The sequence below is a fragment of the Vipera ursinii genome (assembly GCF_947247035.1).
Source record: "Vipera ursinii genome assembly, chromosome: 1".
Classification (NCBI taxonomy): domain Eukaryota; kingdom Metazoa; phylum Chordata; class Lepidosauria; order Squamata; family Viperidae; genus Vipera; species Vipera ursinii.
Window position 1 is genome coordinate 256,796,582 of NC_139512.1, and position 26,075 is coordinate 256,822,656.

Sequence of the window (26,075 nt, forward strand, 5' to 3'; positions counted from 1 at the left end):
CCTCGCCCTCTTCTCTCCCCCGGCTGCCTTCTCCGGTGACGTTGCGGTCTCCTCCCTCTGGCGGAGTTCAGGCGCCTGCGAACGCCGTCCTGGGATCGGCGCGGCCCGATCTTCTCCCATCCCGTCCCGCCACCTAGCCGGTCGAGCATCCGTCGCGGAGCGGCCGCGACTTCGTCCGCCGAGCAGAAGTTGGCCGCAAACAAGGGTAGCGGCGGCTTCCTTCACTCCGGTGGCTCAGCCGCCTGCCGCCGTGGAGCGAGAAAGGCTGCGCAACAACAGGCTTGAGAGAGGGGTAAGAGGACGCGGCCGTTCCTTCCTCCCACCGTCCACCGACGGGCGGCCCGTTTGTTACCGGGAGTCTTTTTTTTTTCGGCCCACACTTGGAGGTCAGCAATGGAGCGGGTGGGGTGGGGTGGGGGGGGGCTGTTCTGAGTTGGTTAAAAAAAAGATGATTTAGGGAAAGGGTGTCTTGGAATTGCCCAGGGAATATTTCACCCACTGGTAAGTAGATTGCGAATCTCTTCGAAGTTAAAAATGGGTTTTGTCAAGAGCTCCAGAAACTTGGAGTTGCAGTCCTGTACAGCCCAAGTAAGGCATTCCAGAGCCGGTCATTCCCCAGGCTGATTCCTACCAGGTGAATTGGACTACGTTTCCCATAATATCCAAATCAGTATGTCCAAAAGCCAATCTTAGTAAACGTTCTTGAGACTTTCCGAGTAGCTTCCCTATGTTACTGGCATGCATCTTTCTTTCCAAGGTAATAGAATTTAATCAACTTTTGACCCTTCTGAATTTAGAAAGAATGTGTGGCATTGGGCCAGCTGTGTGTGTATATGTGTGTACACACACACACACACACACAATGCCTCTGATGGCTTTCTTGATTATTCACTCAGATGCCCAGCAAAGTACAAAGCCAAAAGCAAGGCTAGTAATTTATGGTAAAGTTTGGAAAAGTTAAAGTGGAAAGGTTAATGTTTTTGGAAGTGAAATTGTCCCAAAGGACATCACTGCTGTGTAAGTTTTGCAGACTTTCTGCCTGCTGCGGACATTTAGGAACATTATTCTTTGAACACTGACTCAAGAAATAAATGTCACTGAGCAACTATGAGTCAGGCCTAGTAAATATGATTTAGATGGAAGCTAAACATATGTATAACTTTGCCTTATTTTTATTATGTGTAAAGGTTATTAAAATGGGATTGACCACAAAAATAGGCTTAAATTGTATAGAACCAGGACAGTGGAAAAAAACTCCACTGAACTCAGTTTTGATTAAATACAGGTAAATGTGTCTTCTAAATTGTTTTCTAAATTGTTCTGAATGTTTTCTGAATGTACTACAGTTGTGTTTTACACTGAATTCACACAGCCAATTCCTACACACGTGTCCGTGCAAATGACTATTGATAGGACAGTGTTATTGAGTTGCACTGTAGCTGAATAGAGAACAGATTTTTTTTACCTGATATCAATGTGATTATTTTACTAAGCTGGTATGGAAACAGCCAACATATACAATCTATTTAGGGCTTGTCCCCTTATCCTGAATAGTATGCTACCCTGATTTTGGAATCATCACATGCAAAATTACAAATACTATAGCCTAAATAAAAATGTAGCAATCCATTCCTATCATCTTTTATGAAATCTGATCTATCCACCAAAAGCAGATGAATCTGCCTAAATTAAACTGAAGAGAAAGTTAAGCCTACAAGCTATATAAATTTATTGGGGAATAAAGAGTTGTGCTGTTTCATTTTTTAAAAAATGGGGGTAGGCGGGCAATATTTTGATGCCTAAACCCTGCTATCAATATTTTGTTCGTTACAGTACCTAATTACCACAGTGATGTGTAACGCATCATAGAATATAAAGTTTGGAAATGACATTAGAAATCATTTAATCCAACCCCTGCCCAGTATACAATATACTACAGCAAGATTGTCAAACTCGATCACGTCATGATGTATTGCAATGTTTTTTGCCTTTGTAGAGCCAGGGTGGGTGTGGTTTGCTTGTGACACCCTTGCTTGCAGGCCGCCAGTTTGACACCCCTGTACTACAGCATCACAAGAGGTGGCCTTCCAGCCGTATTTAAACACTGAATAGAGTCTACCATCTACGAGGAAGTCTCTTCCACTTTTGAATAGCTTTTAATGTTAGGGATGTTTTCATAATGCCCAACCAAAATCAGTTTCCTTGTAATTTAATCCCATTGTTTCTTATGCTGTCTTCTGGATCAATTCTGCCCTGCCTTTTATACAACACATTAGATTATTGAAGACAGCTATCATTTCCTTCCACAGGCTTTTCTTCTGTAGGCCTTAATCTATACTGCCATTCCTAGTGCTTCTAACTACTGTTTCATCTTGGTAGCAGGAGGACAGGATTTTGGGGGTAAATGTTTTAGAACAGACATGTCAAACTCACGACGTCACGTGACATCACACAACATATCAGGGCAGGTTTGCCATTGCTGGCAGTGGGGTGGGCGTGTCTTCCATGTGACACATCTGGCCACGGGCTGACAGTTTGACACCCCTGTTGTAGAAGGGTTTTTTTTAAATAAAAATAAATCTTTTATATTGTACTTTATTAAATGTATTAATATTTCCTATCTTAAAACAGCAAGAAAAAACTAAGATGCACAAAGAAGCTTCCAACTGCAGAATAATCGAGCTAGAGAGACAAAGATAGTCAGACTTAACATCCAAAGTCCCCCCTCCCACTTTTTTCAAGTTAACAAACTGCAGTTTGTAATTTGACACAAGGAAAGCATTACATTTCTTTATTAATACACAGTTTGTTTTTGTTCTGTTCCAGCCTATGACCGGCCCTGTTTGTGTGACAGGGACAACCCCTTTTTCCTTTTGACAAATTACCGTAATAGGATGGAAAAAACCCAACCCAAATTTATTTACAGTACAAAAATGATAAAGTCTTTCAAACAAAAAAAACAGCAGAATATTTTCAATAAATGATTCAAAACATCAAACAAGAGTCAAACAGAGTAACAAGAACAGACCAGGATTCTCTTTGAATGTCTCCAAACGGCTGCCTTCAGCAACCAGCACCTCCCACACCTTCCCCTTTTATTATCTGTCCCAAGGCGTGGCTTCTCAATGCCTTCTCCTCCTTTCACTGAGTTGCCTCATAGATTTTCTCTGCTCTGCTGGATTGCCTTCTGCTTCTAGCGTCTCTGAACAGATTCAGCTGTGACTCCTCTGAGTCCGGCACCTTTTCCTCACACAGCTGAGCCTCATGAGGAGCACGATTGGAGGGGCCAGGCTGAGAGTCCTGCAGTGCATCAGAGCCTCCCTCTGACACTGAAGGCTCTCCAAACCTCTCTTCCTCCCCAGATTCCTCAGACTCAGCTGCTGGGAGCACAGGCTGACACTGAATCACAACAGTTTTAATCTATCTTTGTCAATGCCTCTTTCATTGTTGCTAATGAACCTTTTTATGTTTTAAAACTTAGAAACATGAGGTAGTACACATTTGATCCTCACAGTGAATTTTGTCGTAATAATTCAAGTTTGAAAAGCGTGTGATAAGATGAAGAGAGAAAGAAGTAGGAGAGGGGCAAAGGAAAAAAAGCTGTAGTAGCAGGAGTTATAATATTTGTCTGATTTTGTTTTCCTATACTGACATCTAATTTTAACTTTCTTCAAATTACATGGGATTTGTAGTATTATATTACATATGTACATGGAACAGCATGTGTCATTGTACTCATACCCTGTAGCATTGTCCTATTTGGTTCTCTAGATGGTGCGGTTTTGCAGTTTCCAGAATTTTCAGTTATGCTGGCTAAGAATTTGGGGAGTATTGGTCTCAGCTGTGAAGGGCACCAAGTTGGGGAAGACTAGAATATAAGATAGCATCCTGAAATTTTTCTTAAACTGTATGGACTGCTGTACTTGGGACAAAGAATCCAGGTTATAAAATAAAGCAGTAAAGCAGAAACTTTAAAGAGTGGATGTTTTGCATCAGTTCTGTTCTTTAGAAAAGAGAAGTTTACAATATAATGTTCTCCTTTTAGTGGCAACTATACAAAAGCAGATGAGGAAAGATTCCTAGTTTAAGTAAACAGTTGCCTGACAGCAAACTGTTTTCCACAGTGATTTATATCCAAAAATATGGGTATTGGGTAGTACTGGGTGAAACTGTGTTTTGGAAAGTGGGCATTCTTATGTGGTGTTAGAAAATAAAAGGGCAAAAACCTCTTCAGCCATCATTAGCATGTATCCAACCAACCAATTTAGATCCCAGTGTCTGGAACTGCTTGCTCCATGATGATACTGTATACTATACAATTGTAGGGCACAAAGAAGGAATCCAGTGACAAAGACTTGCACAAACAAAGCTGCTATTCCTTATTTGAAATCTATTCCTAACAATCTTGAGCCCATGAGCTTGTCTTTGATGGGCCTCTGCAGTTTGATTGCCAAACCGCTTCACTTCACAGGAAGGTAAGTAGATTTCATTCGAGATCCAAGTACCACATGACAGGATGAGTTCCCATTCTTGCCCCAGCTCCTTTCCATCCAGTGGTTTGAAAGCATGCAAATGCAAGTAGATAAATAGGCACCGCTTCAGCAGGAAGGTAACAGCATTCTGTGCACCTTGGCATATAGTCACGCCAGCCACATAATCATGGAAATATCTTCAGACAATGCTGACTCACTCTGCTAAGAAACAGAGATGAGCACCACCCCCTAGAATCTGATGTGACCAGATAAGGGAGGTCTTTACTTCTTTATACAGAGTTATAATTCCAAGCATATTATCTAAAAGAAAGATCTAATGGATTTATTGGGTGTTATCCCTTGGTACATTGCATAGACATCTAATTACATTTAGATGAAACATAAATTTTCTCTGAAAGAGGAAGGGTATTATGTGTGTTTTGGTGGCCAACATGTAAATAATGTTCCATCCACTGACCTCAAAATTAATATATGTGTGGGGGATTCATATGTATAGATAGAAGACCAGTGCATTACAGGTAGTCCTCGACTTACAACCTTAATTGAGCCAACAGTTCTGCTGCTAAGCAAAACATTTGTTAAGTGAATTTGCCCCATTTTACGACTTTCCTTGCCATAGTTGTTAAGTGAATCATCACAGTTAATAACACAGTTGTTAAGTGAATCTGGTTTCCCCATTGACTTTGCTTGTCAGAAGGTCACAAAAGGTGATCACGTGACCTGGCACACTGCAACTGTCACAAATATGAGTCAGTTGCCAAGCGTCTGAATTTTGATTATGTGACCATGGGGATGGTGCAATAGTCGTAAGTATGGAAAACTGTCATAAATCACTTTTTTCAGTGTTGTAATTTTGAATGGTCACTAAATGCGCTGTTCTAAGTTGAGGACCACCTGTAGTGCCTTTTCAATTGGAGAGTCAGCAAAAATAATGAAAATACATGAAAAAAGAACAATGTTCTTTTTTTTTTAACTGAGCCACTGCATAGAATGGAAAAATATGAAAATTAAATAAACAGGTTCATTGTAATTGATATATTTATTTATCATATCACATCTTAACTGAACTAGATCTGCCTTGCCTCAGTGGGAATTTCTCTTGGATACATGCCTAAAATTGAACTATAAGGGCAATAGAATTAAAGTCAGCTTTAACCAAGGATTGCTTTTTCTATATTATATTTAATTCAGGGGAAACATGTCTTAAACATCTGCTTTGCCAGAAAAGGAGTATTTACATTCTAAACCTTATCACCAAATAGTATTATTAGCTAAAACAAATTCCTCAGATTCTAAATACTTTTTTTAACTTTTCCCAAGCTTATCTACTATGAAAAAAAGAACCCAATAATATTGTTGCTTGTTGTTGTTAGCTGCGAAGTCGTGTCCGACCCATCGCGACCCCATGGACAATGTTCCTCCAGGCCTTCCTGTCCTTTACCATCTTCTGGAGTCCATTTTGGCTCACGCCTACTGCTTCAGTGACTCCATCCAGCCACCTCATTCTCTGTCATCCCTTTCTTCTCTTGCCCTCAATCTTTCCCAGCATTAGGCTCTTCTCCAGTGAGCATTAGGCTCTTCTCCATATTGTTGCTACTTTCCCATTTTTTTCCTGCCCTTTCTCCCTTCCATGGCAATGATACAATTAATCCTGCTTAGAGTTCAAGACATACTTGCCAGTTTACTTCATCTTAAACTTTTGTTCTCACTTGTAATTTACAATATGATACCAAAGAATTCCATGATATTTAAATCCTCCATATAAACTTGGCACCCTTTTATCTACTCCACTTTTTCCTCTGCCCACCAATCGGTGGGTATTTAAATCTATTATGGTCTCATGTGCATTTTTCTCCTTTTTACTATCACTGAAATCTGGAGTGGGCAGTGAAAGTAATCCAGTGCTTGAATGCTGAAATCTTGCACAGGATATGCAGTGGGCAGTGAAACTAACCAAATGCTTCATTGCTGAAATCTTGCACAGGAAATGCAATGGGCTGTGAAACTAACCAAATATTTGGTTGCTGAAATCTTGCATACGAAATCATTGACTGGTATAAATGTCAGATCCACCCTGTTTTCCTCTCTGCATTGGTGAAGGAAGCCCACGGTTGTTGCAGCGTTATAGTAATCATTTTTGTAGCAAGAGCTATTCTGCTATAAGGCAAATTTGACAGTCGTTATCTGGATGTAAAAGCAATGACACTCAACTTTCCAGTAGGTGTCCTCACTTGTAGTCACTAATGTTGCTAAAATGTGTGGAATGAAGACATGGTAATCTGCCAAATATTGGGTAAAAATTATCAGGTGAGATGCAACCACTTTAAAAGATTATCAGAAAAAAAATAGTTTGCTTGTCTGCTTGAATGCCACTTCAATAGCCAAATGGACTCAATTCTTTTAAATTGAAGGAATCATTTTAATAAATAAAATTATCAGCATAACCTTTTAAGACAGTACTAATTTATGAACATCATAAATTAAAAGCCATAGCCATATGTCATAAAACTGGCAAATCTTTTCCTGATTTTCATGTAGAAACACCAAAGGTTGTGTAAATGTTTGCTTTATTAAGAAGCAGCCCAAAATTTTTATTTAAATTTATCGGTAACTGGACTGTGGCGATGACACATTAGAATTCTTTCCACAACTATGCATGTATGTTTCGTTTTGTATTCCTAAATGAATGTAAAATAATGGTTCTCTATTATTAGATTCTTATCCCACCTTTTTATATTTATTTATTTAAAAAATACATTAATATGGCTGCACAAATTACAGGTAGCTCTAGGAGACTTGCAATATTAAAAATCTGCAACATAAAAACCCGTAAAGCCCCCTCCACACTATCCATACCTAATACCCGTCTCTTATTTTCTAGTGTTAACTCTATTGCTGATGCTGCAAATTGTATCATGCAGCATTTCTCATAATTTTAAAAAAATAAATTTTGCACTCAAATATTTATAAAAGAATATAAAATATCAGCAGTAATAAAATATGTAGCAAATTGTAAATGTCAGTACAGCTTTCGGTGCTGCTATGTGGATGGGCAGGATGTGAAGATTAAAGTCTCTGTAACAATTGTAATCATACTCTTGACCAGCCCTGTAAATGTTGTAGAAAAGAAAAAGTAATACAGGTAGTCCTCAACTTGCAGCCATTCATTTAGCAACCATTCAAAGTTAGCAACTGTGTGATTTACTTAATGATTGCAATTATTCACTTAGCAACTATGGCAAAAAATATCATTAAATGAGGTGCAACTCACTTAACCTTGCTTAGCATGGAAATTCTGATCCCAATTATAGTCATAAGTTGACTTCCTGCATAGCAATTGTAATGTATTGGGCCTTTTACTTGAACTGTTTTCACGTGTCTTTGAATGCTGCTTGAGATTACTTAATCAGGGTGTCTGTGTAACGGTCGCTGGCTGCCCAGACATGCAGTCTCCAGGATGATCATTGGTTGGCTCTGTGGCGGGAATAGGTTCCTTTAAAATAAACCTATTGGCCGCCACCTAGTGGCCAACTGTATAAGTACCTGCATAGAAGCCTCTGTTCTCAGTTCTGTTCCTGTTACTACAATAAAGCAATGTTCTGTTTGAACTCTCTCGTCTCGCCTTCTGCTACCCAAGAATCCACTACACAACAGCAATGTTGGAGGATATTCCTAGCACAAGGATCATACCATTTTCCCCAGTCGTTGCTAGTAGTATGTTATACCAATAATGCTTTATCAGTAAAGTGCAGTGGCAAATATCACTCAGACTGTCACATTAATTCTCTTTGCACAAGTTGCCTTCCCAGTGCCTTGAGTTTAAGGCTTTATTTGAAAGCCAGAGTGGTCTGGAAAATGGATTACAATCCTGTTCTGCAGATTATTCCTCCATGAAAAAAAGGTCCATAAATCTGCAGACCGAAAGACTAAAGCTAAACAGCAATATTAAACTATCTAGTAGGTCAGTGAACAAGGAAACTCGAGAGGAAACAGGAAATGACTGTTTGAAGCCATCTGGGGGGAGAAAAGATGTATGGCTTCCAGAAGGCAAAGCACAATTTGGGGTATGTTGTTAGCAGTCAAGTTAAAACAAAACAAAATATCAGATTGCTAATATAATTAACCACACTGACACAAGTAGGAGATGGTATTCCACAAATGTTCCAGGTATCGGGCCCATTACATGTCCTCTTTATCTCGTACCTTGCTTGTTGCCATCCTATCAGCTCTAATCAGTGCAGCAACATATGTACTGAATAGAGGACTAGTTGATTGGTGAGATCTATAATCTGCCCTTTTTCCAAGAATTCAAGGTGGTATTGATAATTAGATATCATAAAGTCATTTTTGACTCCTAGTGAACACACAGATAGAATTTCTCATCACAATCTATCCTTAATCTGTCTCCCAATGGGATGCACTCACTGCCACTGTAACTTGAGTTCCTCCACCTTATTGCTAGTTATTCTCTTTCCTTCTACCCTTTCCAATCATTAAAGCTTTTTCCAAAGAGAGAGAAAGAGGGAGGGAGAGAGAGAGAGAGAGAGGGAGAGACTAAAGGCTGGAAAGCTCAGCAAAGGGGCATAATTCCTGGGTTTTATTTCTGGTTACAAAACTAAAAAGAAACAGCTGACAAGATACATTGCCAAATTGGAAAACTACAATTTCCTGATCTTTTTCATTGAAAAAAAGCACATGATTTTTTTGTCCTGTTTATAGATCTAAATAAGTTGAATAAATCTGTCCCCTCCCAACACACATCAGAGTGCACCTATTTGTGTGATGTCATAACACCATTATCCTGCCCTATATCTACTCATTGCTTAAAAATGTGCTGTTTCCAGTAAGGATAGCTGCATAAAAAGGCGGTATGGAGACAATTCAGTTATTCTACTTTTCTCTTCCTTAAGTATATTTTGTGATATAAAAGGGAAGAAAAAACTGGTAGAAGAACATAAGGAGGCAACAGATAGAAGATAAAGACATCTAGACTTCATAATAGAATTGCAGAGTGTTTAAAGCCTTAATTCCCTCCATTAAACATTGCTACCTTGTGAGACCTAGGAAATGTGCTTTTTCTGTCACAGCCCCCACCTTCTGGAACAGCAGCCCTCGCCATGAATAAGGGTAGCATCCTCTTTCCTAAGCTTCCAGAAAGCTTTGAAAACCTGGTTTTGGTCCCAGGCCTAGGGCTGATGTTCATGATTTGTTCAATGGCCTCTGTAATGTCGATTTTGTTGTTTATTAGATCATATTTATTTAGATTGCCTATTTGATTTAATGTTTCAGCTGTGTATACGGTTTTCTTTCTGTAGTTTTTATGCCACCCAGAATCCACTGGAGTTGGGAAGACAATAAATTTAAATAAAATAAGTCATAGCTGAACTAAACTACAGCGACAAGAAGAGCAGTGTTCAAAATGACCTGGATCGTTTTTAGGGAAGTTGAGTGGGATAAAATGGGAGGCAGGAGACAGAATTCACTATTTATTATTATTTTTTTTTTAAATTCCATTTATATCCCGCCCTTCTCCGAAGATTCAGGGCGGCTTACAAGCTTAGCAGTAGCCTTCATTCTATGTATATGCCTGCTTATTAGGGCTTTCACACACACCCCAAACGGCGTTATTACAAAGTCAGCTTATTGCCCCCAACAATCTGAGGCAAATGAACTTGTGCTCCACCTTATTTGCCTATGCTCCCCATTATTCCCAATAGTTTCCCTACATGTGGGTATTATCTGTTGCCAGTATGATTCTATAGCAGGGGTCTTCAAACTTGGCCCTTTTATGACTTGTGGACTTCAACTCCCAGAATTCCTCAGCCAGGCACACTGGCTGAGGAATTCTGGGTGTTGAAGTCCACAAGTCATAAAAGGGCCAAGTTTGAAGACCCCTGTTCTATAGCATCTAAAGAGAAGAAGTACATTGCAGTTTTAATTAGTGGTGCCTACAGGTTCAATTCCAAATAGATGGAGCTTCTTGTACAAAGAAAAAAAAGATAATTCTTCTATTTTTCTTTACTGGTATGTGATGGCGAATTATCTGAATATGGGAGAGGATATTGTGCAGCACTATTACCAAGAGTCCCTCTCTGAGGGAAAGGGGTGGTTCCAAAAATATGAAATATAAATAAATTGCCACCACCTCTTGCAAAATGTTTTCTAATTTTATTTCTGGAATAGAGATAATGCAATGTGGGGTGGTCAGATAATTATAGAATACAGAATAACGGACTTGGAAGGGTCTTCTAATCCAACCCCTTGCTCAAGCAGGAGACCCTATACCAGGGGTAGGCAACCTCGGCTCTTTTATGACTCATGGACTTCAACTCCCAGAATTCCTGAGTCAGCTGACTCAGGAATTCTGGGAGTTGAAGTCCATGAGTCATAAAAGAGCCGAGGTTGCCTACCCCTGCCCTATACCTTTCCGGACAAACAGCTGTCCAATCTCTGTTAAAAAATCTCCAATGATGGAGTTCCCATAACTTATGGAGGGAAGCCATTCACTGATTAATTGTTCTCACTGTCAGAAAACTTATTCTTAGTTCTAGGTTGGATTTCTGCTTGATAGGTTTCCATCTGTTATTTCTAGTCCTGCCTTCAGGTGCTTTGGAAAAACAGGTTGACCACTTCTCTGTGACAGCCCCTCTCATATTGTAAGACTGCTATCGTGTCACCTCTAGTCCTTCTCTTCATTAGACTAGAAACACCCAGTTCCTGCAACTATTCAGCATATGTTTTAGCCTCCCTAAACATCTTTGGTGCTCTCCTCTGTGCCCTTTCTAGAGTCTCGACATCTTTTTTGTATTATTGTGAGCAAAAATGGACACAGTATTCCATGAGTGGTCTTACCAAAGCAATAGTAACACTTCACATGACCTTGATAGTACCCATCTATTGTTGCAGCCAAGGCTTGCATTGTTGTTGTTATTTTGGCAGCTGCAGCACATTGCTGGCTCATATTTAAGTAGTTGTCCACTTAATGATAGCAATAGCACTAAGATTTATATACCGCCCCACTCTCTGAGCAGTTAGGATATTACTCCCCAATAATCTGGGTTCTCATTTTACCGACTTTGGAAGGATGGAACATTGAGTTCCTGTCAAATCCAGGCTGTGGGCAGAGTTTGCCTGCAATACTGCACTCTAACCACTGTGCCATTATTGTATATCTCTGACATGCTTTTTTTGCATTTGCATCCTTATTTCTATGGGAACTGGAGATGAAGAAGAACAAGTATCACATTGTAAGGGCATCTACCTCTAAATAAGTATTATATTCTTTCAATTTCAGCTCCAGCAGTAAAATTGAAGCTTCCAGAAAATATTAATGCCTGAAGGACTGATGCAGAGTAACTCTGAGTTGTTAGGGGAAATATAATAAGCTATTCATTTATTGAGTTTGATGTGTGTTAGTGCAAAGTGGCAGTCTCTCCTCTCCATCTGTTGCCATTGATGTAGCTGGAGGTATATGGTGGTGGTGCAGAATCATACAGCATGTTTTGAGATGCAGTAGTGAGCTGTGATAGCCAGTGAAATTGATAATGATAACCTTTACTGGGAATTGGTGAAGACAAAGAGAGGGAGACAATCATTATCTGGCTTCTTTCATTGATTGAAGTATTTTACAGATTGGAATACAATTAGCCCATAAACCAGTATAGTGTCCTAGCTAATTTAGGTTTCTTTCTGCTACACCCCCAGTTCTGTGCTATTCCAAGAACGTATTGATTAAGACAATGATAGATTTTGGCAATATAAAAAAATCCTGCTTGGTCCCTTTATGGCTGTCAAAATTCCATTTGAGCAAGATAATTGGCACTGGTGATTTTTGTTCAAAACTGGACTCGTTGACCTATTCTTTCAAAAAGCAGTATGGTTTATCTTTCTCAGCTTGTGAACTAATAATATTTATTTTGTTTATTTATTTTATTTATTTAGAGAATTTACACCTGCTAATATCATTATTATACATAGACCAATATGCAATTATGTGCCTAATAGGGTCTGTTCAGTTGTTGAAAATAGTAAGTAAATACCAAAGATGAATACTGAGAGAATATTCTTTATTGTTGTTTTCATATACCGATGTGGTCAAAAGCATTGGTACTCTTTCCCAAAGAATCCCAATTTGTTGGGCAATAAGTTGAAACTGAGACAATTAAATGGCATCCCCAGTTTTTTATTCCACAATCCACAGAGCACATGCTTTTGATGCATGATTTAACATATTCTCGTGTCAACTGCAACTTATTTCATGGCAAATTGAGATTCTTTTTGGAAAAAAGTGGTGCAGTACCACACCAATACGTTGGGCCTCCCTCTCTGTAAAGTCTGCTGAATGACCTTTTATGGGAGGAAATTACTTTTTCCCAAGCTGACATCAGCATTACAAAAAGCTACTGATGTTTTTTTTAAAAAAAAAAACATATTTCACATGTGAACACTATGCAGGTTGACATATAGTCTAACTGGGCAGGCTACCTGGCTACAATTTGTCTCTCAGAACTAAATAACTTAGTACTGTAACTGGGGATTCAGATACTTTTCCTACCAAAGTGCTGAGTACAGAAAATGATTCTGTTTTTCTTTACAGAGATTCCTTAGTTCATTTATTCAGTCTAATACATGTAAGTTGTTCTTGGAAAAGAAGAAATGCCTAGAAACTATGTGTTTGTTTGAGAATATATGTATGCAAAGGGGGAGGGCTATGTTTGCCTCTTACCTGGTTTTGATTGCCTGAATTTCCTTGTAAAATACCATTATGAAGAAAATATTTTCACCTGATTCTAAAAACAGTATTTATTTTTAATGCTCTTTTCAAGTCTACGAGAAACAGTTTTGGCAGGATCTTTTGTTCTGTCCTGTGAATGTATTATTCAGCAGGCTAATTATTAAACTTCTTTTTTTAGACTGTTTCTCATTTCATTGTAGTTCACTGGTCAGTAATGTAATTGGTTCATGCTGTATAAGAGGAGAGTCAGTAACTGCAGGAGTGCTTTAAGGTTAGAAAGACTCATAAACAGTTTTTCTATTTGTTAAGTACTGTATATGGAAATTGATGGACAATGATTAGTGTTATGTATTGATTGAGCTTTTGGGAAGATCTTATCACGTGTATGCTGGAAAGCTAACGGTTCTCCAGCAACACAGATGGGACTTTCCAGTCCAGGCTGCAGTCAACTTGGTGGGAATGATGGGTTCAATCTGATTAGTTGTTCAGACTATGGGAGACTGGTACAGAATGCAGCCGTGAGAGTTGTGTTGGGAGTTTCCTGACACTCCCATGTTATACCTCTGCTCCGCGAGCTGCATTGGCTTCCAGTTGTCTTCCGGGTGAGATTCAAGGTGTTGGTAATGACCTACAAAGCCCTACATGGCATGGGTCCGGAATACCTTGGGGAGCACCTGCGGCCGGCGTCAACTTCCCTCCACCCAGTACGCTCCCACAGAGAGGGCCTCCTCAGGTTGCCACCGGTCAAAGAATGTCGACTGGTGGCCCCCAGGGGGAGGGCGTTCTCTGTGGGCGCGCCGGATTTATGGAACCATCTTCCGGTCGAGCTCCGGATGGCGCCTGACCTCCGCTCCTTCCGGCGCGATCTCAAAACCTACCTTTTCGAACAAGCTGGCCTGGCCTGATGGGATGGGGTTGGGTTTTATTAATCTGTTTTAACCTATTTTTTTAATGTGTTTTAACTTATTCATGGGCATTTTGTTTAATCGTTTTTAATTTTTGTATCTTGTTTTTTAATATGTATTGCCCTGTTCACCGCCCTGAGTCCTTTGGGAGAAGGGCGGTATACAAATAAAATTAATAAATAATAAATAAATAAATAAATAAATAAATAAATAAATAAATATAAAGACTGCATGGATACCCCTAACCCTCAGTACAGTTATAGTTATGAATAAAGCAACTATCCTTCTGTACTCATCCGCCTGGCGTCTTTCCTGCTCGTCTGAACCCAAAACATAACAATTAGCATTACACAGCAGAAAGAATGTGTGGCAGAGAAACTCTAAAACTAAAAGTTTAAAAGATAAGCTTTATTCAGGAAATAACATAGTGAATCGGAAGCCCAGGTTACTACTATCTACAGTAGTAATGATCCTAAGATAGGGGAAGGAGAGGGAAGAAGGAAGTTCCTAAACTACACAGGTCAGACTCAAAAAGAAAACTGAATTGAGGAAGGAAAGAAATGATGAAAGACTCAAGAGAATAAGAGACATGCTACTTAAGAGACATGCAAAAGTTAACTAAGGAAAGGAGATAAATATCCCTCTGTCTTCATTCAATAATGATGATGATGATGATGATGATGATGATGATGATGATGATGATGATGATGATGGAAGGGACCTTGAAGGTCATCTAGCCCAACCCCCTGCTCAGGCAGGAAACCCTATACCATTTCGGACAAATGGCTGTCCAGTCTTTTCTTAAAAACTTCCAGTGTTGGAGTATTCACCACTTCTGGAGGCAGGTTGTTCCACTGGTTAATTGTTCTAACTGTCAGGAAGTTTCTCCTTAGTTCTAGGTTGCTTCTCTCCTTCATTAGTTTCCATCCATTGCTTCTTGTTCCTGCCTTCAGGTACTTTGGAAATAGGTTGACTCCCTCTTCTTTGCGGCAGCCCCTGAGATATTGGAACACTGTTATCATGTCCCCCCTCGTCCTTCTCTTCATTAAACTAGACATACCCAATTCCAGCAGCCGTTCCTTATATGTTTTAGCCTCCAGTCCCCTAATCATCTTTGTTGCTCTTCTCTGTACTCTTTCTAGATAGAGTCTCAACATCTTTTTTACATCGTGGTGACCAAAACTGGATGCAGTTTTCCAAGTGTGGCCTTACCAAGGCATTGTAAAGTGGTATTAATACTTGACGTGATCTTGATTCTATCCCTCTGTTAATGCAGCCTAGCACTGTGTTGGCTTTTTTGGCAGCTGCAGCACACTGCTGGCTCATATTTAAGTGATTGTCCACTAGGACTCTGAGATCCCTCTCACAGTTACTACTATTGAGCAAGGTTCCCCCTATACTATACCTGTACATTTGGTTTTTCTTGCCTAAATGTAGAACCTTACTTTTTTTACCATTGAATTTCATTTTGTTAGATAGCACCCAGTGTTCAAGTCTGTCCAGATCCCCCTGTATCTTAAGCCTATCTTCCTGAGTGTTGGCTATTCCTGCCAGTTTGGTGTTGTTTGCAAATTTGATGAGTTCCCCTCGTCCAAATCCCCTCGTCCAAATCGTTGATGAAGATGTTGAAGAGCACTGGGCCCAGAACAGAGCCCTGGGGCACCCCACTACACACTTCCCTCCATGTAGATGCGGTTCCATTGAGATCCACACACTGGGTACAGCCAGTCAGCCAGCTACGAATCCATCTGGTGGTGATGCTGTCTAACACACCTTTTTCTATCTTATCAAGTAGTAGTTTGTGATCTATTTTATCAGATGCCTTACTGAAGTCCAAGTAAATTATATCCACAGCATTCCTCTGATTCACTAATTTTGTCACTTGGTCAAAGAATGCAAAAAGATTTGTCTGGCATGATCTGTTTTTGACAAACCCATGTTGGCTTTTAGTAATGACTTATTTTCCTCTAGGTGCTCGCTGATTCGTTGTTTGATTATCTTTTCCAGAATCTTCCCAGGTATTGAGGTCAGGCTGATGGGTCTGTAATTTCCTGGATCCATTTTTGCCGGTTACTTCTGTGTTCCTGACAACAAAGCTACATAGGCATTCCCTTATAGCCACCAGGAATCAAGTTAAAAGTCCAGATAGTCACCAGGAATCAAGTTTTTCCATTTGATCATGTGATATTAGTTTGTTGACTATTCCCCCAAATGGTGTGGGATGGGAGAAAACATGCATTAAACATATAATTAAAATTACATTGTTGTTAATGTGATTGTTTCCTATGTATTAAATACTCTTCTCCCATTGTCACATAAGCTTTAGTACAGGGGTCTTCAAACTTGGCCCTTTTATGACTTGTGGACTTCAGCTCCCAGAATTCTTCAGCCAGGTACACTGGCTGAGGAATTCTGGGAGTTGAAGTCCACAAATCCACTGGCCTTCTGGGAAGAGTTGTGGTAGCCACACGAAGGGCTTTGGTGGAATTTACACACTATAAGAACCTCAAAGTATACCACCCACCACTGCCTGAAAAGCTTTAGCAGTCAGACGTTAAGGTGCCAGCCAGGCTGGGGGAGGGGTTGGCATATGTCACCTCAAGTGACAAAATAACAAATTAAGGGAATTCCCTTTGAAAAGTCATTTTAAAAAAATGAAGAAAGTAATCAGAAATGATCCATATCTCTGTACACCGATCATTAATTTTCATGGGTTCTATGAGCTGTATTGTACAGCAATAATACTACCGTGGTTCCCCCAGGATCAGAATTAGTAAATTCTCTAAAGCACTTTTTCAGGCATGACAATCATATAAGCAGCCAACAGTGTGTGATTCTGTATAAAAGGTTTCTATTTGCATCCTTATTTCTTCCCTCAAAACAATAATTTATTAGCCTAATGTTGGCCCCTAGCTTGGAAAACTTGATCTCTGTATGTGGCTTCTGTTTGCTTTAGCTTCTTACGTACTTTTCCTGTAGCTGAATTTTATGAAACAGCTTTTCCTCAGGAAAAATAAAATTGTGCAGTAGGTTTTCAGTGTCATGTTTTCTCCCTTGGCCTATTTCTCTTTTAATAATTTAAAACTACTGTTCATTATTTATGTAAATCTATCTTTCTTGGTCCTGCTTTCTCTAACCTTTCCCCTTTAGAGAATTTCAGGAATTCTTTGACTTTCCTCTGGGAAATCCTAGACTGTTTCATCTAAGACCTAAGTTGAAATGATTGGTAATTTTGAAAAGAAGGGAGGGTGCATGGCTATGTTTAAAACACCCTTTTGTTTTACTTCCATGCAGTTTGCCATTTTCAAGCCTTTTAAATCGGGCATGTATTTGGGGAATTCGTGTTTCTATTTAACGTTCAAAATTTCAGCAAGCCAAATGAAGGATTCTTTTGACTGAATGGGAAAAAACGTGCATGCCCTAAAGGCCAGATATTTCAAATACACTTCCAGGATTCTGCTATGTGTGTATGTTTTTTTTAATGTTTCTCTTAATGAAGACGTGTCACAACCAGAGTCTTTAAAAATGACCCTTGCAGACACCTCCCACATTCCAGATCCTTTACTCTAACAGCTGTGAACCTAAGCCAACTGAACATTCACAATCTTGGCAGAAGTTCATATAATCCCTGTCTCTCTTTCTTTCTTCCTGCTTTCATGCAAGCACAGTGAGAAATGTTTTACATTAGACATTCTTAATTATTTTGATGGCTGAAAATTTGTGGGTTTTTTTGCAGCCTAGAATTTAGTTATGCCTAATTAGACTGTCACATATATTAGAACATCCTTTGTTATAAGTCCAAAAGTGCATCAGAGATTCTAAAGTTCACAATACTATTCCTGTAGAAAAAAAACCAACCCCAAAGATTGTTAGCCAAATTATATTAATGGAAACAGTTATTATAACTGTAATTATTCAGTAGGATTATACTGATACAGTTTGAAGGAATTAAAAATAGTCACTACAGCAGATACAATTGATAATATTATAACATCATGTTTGCAAATTTCATGTGTAACTATTAAACAACCATTAAGATTATTTTCTCACTTCCTGACCTATAGTCTTATTTCAACTTATTTATTAACCAGTCATTGGATGACATTTAGGCCACTGAATTTGGTCAGGAATAGTATTTAAAGACAAAAAACTGTACATATGATTTCATTTAATTATACTGTGCATTATATGTGTGGGAATACATCTGCTGTTAATTTTTATGGAAGGAACTTGTAGAGGTATTGTTTGTATTTAAAACCTAAATTTTCCCATCTACCATCAAGTGTCTTAGACAAAAATGACAGCCATTATTTCATTGACCTTCCTTTTCATTCTTGTGCCTTTTAGGCTCCTTCAAAAATGATTTGGCTGCCTTCAAGACCTGGAGCTCTAATGCCACAATGAGGACTCACACACGGGGAGCTCCCAGTGTGTTTTTCATACATGTGGTTTGCTTTGCACTAATCTGCAGCACTGACAACAACCCAAGCACTGCTGTTCCATTTGTCAATGCCAATTACGACAACTACCCTATGCTCTACTTCTCTAGACGAGAGATACAAGATCTCCGTTATAAGGCAGCCAGTACACATCAACACATTGCAGCTCGGTTGGTTGAAGCTGTGCAGATCATGCTGTCAAACTCTTTGGAGTATCTTCCTCCCTGGGACCCCAAAGACTTCAGTGCTCGGTGGAATGAAATCTATGGCAACAATTTGGGTGCTCTGGCAATGTTCTGCATACTTTATCCAGACAACATTGAAGCCATCAATATGGCCAAAGACTACATGGAAAGAATGGCGGCTCAGCCTAGTTGGTAGATTTTTGTCTTGTTTTTATTGCAAAACAGCTATACAGTGTATATTTGGTATATAAAAAGTAAAGGAGAAAGCTTTGGTTTCGTTTTGTAACTGTTTTTAGGGAATACCTGTTTTTAAAGTTTATATCTAAAACAAGCATCATCATTTTTAGTGTATTCCAGTATACAGGTCATATAAACTAGCATTTGAATGTCCATTCTGAATCTAGAAGCTTCAGTTTGGAGGTCCAAAACAGAATATAGGTTTTTCTCTAGTTTGGGAAGATGCTTGTAAGCCTAGGTCAGCCCACCCCGCCATCCCAAATACAGGTTTTCTATTAAAAGTCAACACATTGACCACTATCTGATTGCTGGTTGATTCCTTTCAGCCACAAATAGCAGTCAGGTAGGCCATTAAACTAATGTATATATAATTTAATACAGTTCTCAGCTTTATCCTAGAGAAGGGATATAATTGAGCTAAATGAATTTAGAAATTTGGAAATCTGCATTTAATTTAAATAAATATGACCAGTTCATATTTTGTAAAGGAAACTTTGTTTAATTATAATATAGGTTATAAAATAGTTTTTTTAAGTTTAAAGTTCTGGCTTTAGTATGTGGTTTAAATTTCAAACATCATCTTTAACACTTGTAAATACCTATATGAATATAATGAACATTCTTGCTGCATAATAAAAAGGCCAGAAAATATGATATTTATTTTAATTCTCCAAAACAGTGTGTGGGAGGAACCACAATAATTATAGAATAACAGAGTTGGAAGGGACCTTGGAGGTCTTCTAGTCCAATCCCCTGCCCAGAAAACCCTATGCTATTTTGGACAGATGGCTGTCCAGTCTCCTTTTAAAAACCTCCAGTGATTGGAGCACCTGCAACTTCTGGAGGCAAGGTGTTCCACTGGTTAATTCACTGACAGGAACTTTATCCTGAATTCTAAGTTGTATCTCTCTTTGTTAAGCTTCCATCCATTACTTCTTTTCTTGCCCTCAGATGCTTTGGAGAATAGGTTGACCCCTCTTCTGTGACAACTCTTCAAATATTGGAGTGCTATCATGTCACAGATAGTCCTTCTCTTTGCTAGACTTTGTTAGACATTCCCAGGTCCTGGCCACCCTTCATCATACAGTTTAGCTGTCAGGACCCACCCCAAACCACGTCTTAGGAAGACAAAACTCTTGGAGCCAAATCTAGTCCAAAAAGAAATCTTTACTATGACATGCATTCTGACATTAGCCTCCAGTCCCCTAAACATCTTCATTGTTCTTCTCTGCACTCTTTCTAGAGTCCTCAAGATCTTTTTGTATGACATTGTTATTGTTATTCTGTAATCTGTAATTACTGTGGTTGCTGCCGCACACGCTATTTTTGACAATTGAAATAAATGGTGGTCATTTTCTCTGGCCCTTTCATTATGTAGGAATAATGTTCGTTATATTTATGCAAGTATTTATAAATGTTAAAGATTATGTTTGAAGTTTAAATCAAACATTTAGGTCATTTTTTCATGTCAGAGAGTAATAAAAGCTACTCTAGTTTAAAAGTACTTCTTGTTAAAATGGCAGTAAAAGAGCTGTGGAGTTCAAAAGAAAAAGGGTAATAAATTAGAATGCTGACTATTTGATCCAGAGTTTACTCATTTTTAAAAATGCTTGGCAGAAATAATATGCAATTTCAATTTGACAATGCAGTTTGAAATTCCTTAAGGCAGGGATCTTCAAACTTGGCCCTTTTATGACTTGTGGACTTCAACTCCCAGAATTGCTCAGCCAGGCCAGTCATAAAAGGGCCACGTTTGAAGACTCCTGCCTTAAAGTGTCCGTATATAAAAGCAATCCTTGTTTGCAAGTTGCAAGGTCTGCCTAATAGCAGTTTTGCAAAAAATGAAAGTCCTAAGAGATAGTAGGATTGGCATTGGAGTAGAGAGAAAGAAATTAGCTCACTGTCATTTTCAAGGGTAAAATTTACTGTGAGATGAGATTTGTTGATACAAACTAAATACTTGCCATTATGTGGTATTCTTACTTTTCCTCAAAAACATTCCTGTAATAAAATAATGACCTTTTTTCAGATTCAACCTTTAGGCAACTTGAACACTGCTACAGTATGGTTTGAAAGGCATCTTTGTTCTCCTTTACTTTATCAAGACTGAATAATCTGGATAAAGCATCTAAGTACTTTAAATGATGCAGCTTCTGGCTCATGGAATACAGCTTGATATCTTAGTTTGTGCTTAGATAACTTGTATCTGAAATTTATCTTTTTTCCGCCAGTTAACCGCATGACATATCTTTCTTCTAAACACTTATCCGTAATCTCTTTTGAAACAGAGATAATGCTATTAATTTTAATTTAATTTTCACTATAACTTTTACTGTTCTACATTGTCAGTTAAAATTTATTTCTTTAGAGTTTTTTTTTTTAAAATTCCACCTTTATTAGTTTTATAAATAACTCAAGGTGGCAAACATACATGATAATTGCCATGGAGATTCTCAGTCATCCAGGTAATGGTTATCCCAGAGGTACTTTTTCAGGAGGCAACTGAATTTGAAAAAGAAAGAAAAAAGGGTGGGGTGGGGGGAGAAAGAAAAACAAGCAAGTCCAGTTGCCTTCTGAAAAAGCACCTTTGGGATATCTGATACTCCTTCCCCGTCCTATTTTCCCCACAACCACAAACCTGTGAGGGGGCTTGGGTTCAGAGACAGTGACTGGTTCAAACTCTCCCATCTGGCTTTCATGCCTAAGGGCAGGGCTAGAACTCAGTCTCCTGATTTCTAGCTGAGGGCCTTAACAACTAGACCAAAATGATTCTCTCAGTAGATTATACTATATTTCAGACTCTACAGTTCTCAGAAGACCTTCTACATATCGGATGATAATAATTGTCATCATTATAGTCAATTCCATGAACAATTTATACATTATAGTAAAAGACAGTATGAATTTTGTTCTGTGGCTAAAACTCCACAAATGCTTGACATATGCTAAAATTTATCTTCAGGCTTCTGGCAGCTAGTGTTATATCAATATGTGTCAGGCAAAGATAGTCTTGGATCCAGGCCATGAGGGGCTACAGTGAGTGTTTAATAAATTGAACACCTGGCCAACAGATTCCTAAAATTCTGCTTTGCCAGAATAATTCACCAGGCATTAAGAATTTGTAATTAAAATCAAAATAAAGGTAAAGGTTTCCCCTGTCCACTCATGTCTGACTCTAGGCGGCAATGCTCATCTCCATTTCTTAGCCGAGGGAGCCAACATTGTCTGAAGACATTTCTGTGGTCATGTAGCCAGCATGACTATATGCTGAGGTGCACCTTCCCACCAAGATGGTACCTATTTATCTACTCACATTTTCACACTTTCGAACTGCTAGGCAAGCAGGAGCTGGGAAAAGAATGGGAACTCACCCCATTGCGCAGTGCTCGGGTCTCAAATCTGGGCTGTCGACTTTCCAGCGGATAAGCCCAGTGTCTTAACAAACTGAGCCATCACATCCCTCTCAAAATCAAAATATGCTGCTATAAACGTGATTGTTACACTGCATGTTGAAGATTGGGGCTATGCAGACCATTCAAAAGCTATCAGACTTTGCAGAAGTGTTTGCTCTGCATCTCCATATAAGCTCAGTCAACGGGAGAAGTCCTCTGAGCAGCTTAAGGCTTTGAGAGGATTCTATGCTATAACATTACAACTATCAGTTTTCAAGAGGTGCTCCAGTTGCTTGGTAAAACTACCTCTCCAAATAATTACTGAACTCTATTTGGAGTCATCAGGAAATGTTTTATCCCAAATATGAAGAGATCTATTATTTTTAATGTGCAAAACATAAACTAATTCTAGTGATCCTACTTTGGAGCCATATGTATTTCAATACTTTTAATTAAAATGCAAGCTAGTTCGTAATCTACCACTTTTGAGTTACTCTGCAGAGAAAATCACATGATACAGTTATCTGGGGGCTATGTGACACCAAAATACAAATGTTGGATTATTTATTATAGCTTCTCCTCCTGCCAAAATTCCTCAGTAGAATAGTTCGTAAGGAAATGCAGCTCGTGATAACACACTCCATATCCAGTTCTCTGCCTTGAGAAGCGAATAAAAGCAAAATCATTTTCATATATTGGTATAGGTGGCCTCAGAGCAGCCTTCCATAGTTTCACTTTCAATGAATAGAATTCAACTGCTATAATTTCTCCAGCCAGGAAACTATTACTGAGAATTCTAGGAGATGCCATTTAAAAGCAATTTTTTAAAAATAACTATTTTATACATTTGAATTTATGCGGCACCCAACTCCAATAGATTCCAATTATCTGCAAGCAGTTTAATTGCACTGGTTATATCTCCAGTAGTTTTTTTAGAGAGCACAACTGTAGTGACAGGGAAACAAAACATTCATTCATTCACTTGCTATAGCCACCCATCTCAGTCAATGATATGTCTAATGTCTTACACCACAGTTGAGACATTTTAAACATTTTAAAAAGAATCTTGAACCAAACCTCCAAGAAATCAATAACATTTTTATTGCTTTTATGTAAGATTGATGGTATGAAAGCAAAACAAGACCATGGGTCATACTGTAGACTGAATTTAAAAAAAAGCAGAGCTAAAAAGAATTTTGGCAATATTAGATACTAGAATATTAACTGAAGTCTTGTTCTGCAAATATAAAAGTGACCATGTAATCAATGCTTCAGTTGACATCATACAAACTCTGCCAAAGGTTGAAGGCTAACCTTGCCTGGTTGCTTGGCCTCACGTGATGGAGAAGATGTGATGTCAGATACCATCTCATGTGTTAAAGGGGAAACACATTGATTTTTAATACAAGCAAAACTTGAGTTTGTCTTCTTGATTCTCTGGACTGAAAATAATAACTACAAGATCAACAATTTGATTCAGGAAGGGTTGTTTTAGAGTAAATATGACTAATGACTAACTAGTTTGAATGGAAAAACAATGATCTGCTATACGTTGTTTGAAATTTTAATAAAGATTTAATTGAATAGACGAATTGTTAGAAATTGCAATGTTAATCTCAAAGAAGAAACTAGGTTTACAAAACCCAGAATTCTTGGATTAAACATAAATTCTTGCTATTGTAAAGGCAGAAGAAACCCACAATTTTAATGGTCCAATTCGTGTGGTATCTTTTGTGTGATATCTGGGCATCTGGAAGGCTTACAAATGATATCCATCTCTCAGATAATGAACAGAGGACCATTAAGATTAGCTTGAAAATGAGCCAAGCCTATTTTTCATTGTGGAAGGCAGTGTTCAGTTTATTCCCCGCACATTTCTGAACTACGTTACAGTAATCTGTATGCAATTTTTATATGCCATGGGTCTTCAGCCCCAAGCAACGAAAAAGCTGAAGATAGGGAAAGTTTAATATATGAGTGAGAGGTGCATGCTCAGTGTCAGCTGTTTGATGCAATTCTCAGTTGTCTATTTTAAAATCTGTAAAGTTTAAACAGTAATGTTTCTGTTGCCTGCATCTTTCCATAGCCTGCATCTTTTTTTTTTTAAAAGTTTTACAGTACATTTTTTAAATTCCCCCTACCCCCAACCCTCCCCTCCCCGACTTCCCAGAGCTGAATACAGGGTATAAACTTACAAACTTAAGCTAAAATATGCTAACAACAAAAATAAGACATTAAATTCTATCACACTTTAACTCTCCATAAACATAACTATATTACTAACAAATAACTAATAATACATCATATAAAACCACTACTTATTCAAGTGCTAAATGAAACTTTTTAGTCCCAAATTTATTCTGAATATATTCGATCCATCTTCTCCATTCTGTAGCCTGCATCTTGTAGAAGTGATGCCTTTCCTCTTTTACAGGTTAGTGAAGGATGCTCCCTGGGATGAGGTTCCCCTTGCTCACTCTTTGGTTGGATTTGCCACTGCTTATGATTTTTTATATAATTACCTTAGCAAGACCCAGCAGGAAAAATTTCTGGAAGTAATTGCCAATGCCTCTGGATATATGTATGAAGCATCATATAGGCGTGGATGGGGTTTCCAGTATCTACATAACCATCAGCCTACCAACTGTTTGGCCTTGCTGGTAGGAAGCCTGGTTCTAATGAATCAAGGTAGGTCTTGAAAAACAAGCAACTCTTTTTTTAAAGCTTGTGAGTCCCTAAGTCCAAATGAAGTCTCTGAAAGCTCTAGGTATATGACCCCAGAATCCCTGAAAAAATTGCAAATGAAATGTGATTTTTTTCATGTATCAGAAGAGGAAAATTGTTTAAAATAAGGGATAAGCGCATGTTTTAAATTTTAAAATTAAATTAGTTAATTTTAAAATAATATAAATTAATTTCAGTTTTTTATTGCCATCCTGCTCCTGTCTTGGCCTTATTTAATTTTTATAGTGCAGCATCGTAGCCTCTTCTTAAAGATCTGATATGGCCCTTGGGCTAAAAAAAAGTGTGCATATCTAAACTAAATAAACATAATTTTTTAATTCTCAGAATCATTAATCTCTGAGTGTGTTTGAATTCCATCTGTTTATAGAAGTGCTTGTGTATACAGTATATATTCTGTCTTTTTTAGACAGCACCTTAAGAGAATTATATTTTTATGTACTATAGATTTTAATTTCCTTCTCTAATATTCCCTAGTAATACTAAATCTGCTCTTTTCACTGCAATCTTCTTGATGTTTTCAACAAACTCTTCACCATGACTATAATATTTTTTTGTTTATTATTACCAGTATTGACAAGACATAGATCCCTTGACAAAGGCATGGCAAGTTTATGAATAAGTCTAGTTTAAATGCTTCATACAAAAACCACTTATAGACAAGCCCTATTTCAAGCCCAAGTAACTTTGCAAATATTTCACATTTTAAAAGATCATATTACTAATATAACATTCTTCATCTTTTTTTTCTTACAGGTTATCTTCAGGAAGCATATCTTTGGACTAAACAAGTCCTAACTATCATGGAGAAATCTATAGTCCTACTGCAAGAAGTGACAGATGGCTCCCTGTACGAAGGTGTAGCTTATGGCAGCTATACCACCAGATCTCTTTTCCAATACATATTCCTTGTCCAAAGGCATTTTGACATTAACCACTTTAAACATC

General features: G+C 38.3%; 1 protein-coding gene across 1 annotated transcript; it reads left to right on the forward strand.

Annotated features, from left to right (window-relative positions):
* Window positions 1–246: 246 nt before the first annotated feature.
* LOC310636175 (dermatan-sulfate epimerase-like) lies at window positions 247–25,999 on the forward strand. The gene is made up of 3 exons (XM_083355734.1): window positions 247–292; window positions 18,480–18,948; window positions 25,884–25,999. Exons 2-3 carry the CDS (start codon window positions 18,533–18,535, stop codon window positions 25,912–25,914), a joined length of 447 nt encoding a protein of 148 aa, XP_083211860.1. The 5' UTR covers window positions 247–292; window positions 18,480–18,532; the 3' UTR covers window positions 25,915–25,999.
* Window positions 26,000–26,075: the final 76 nt, after the last annotated feature.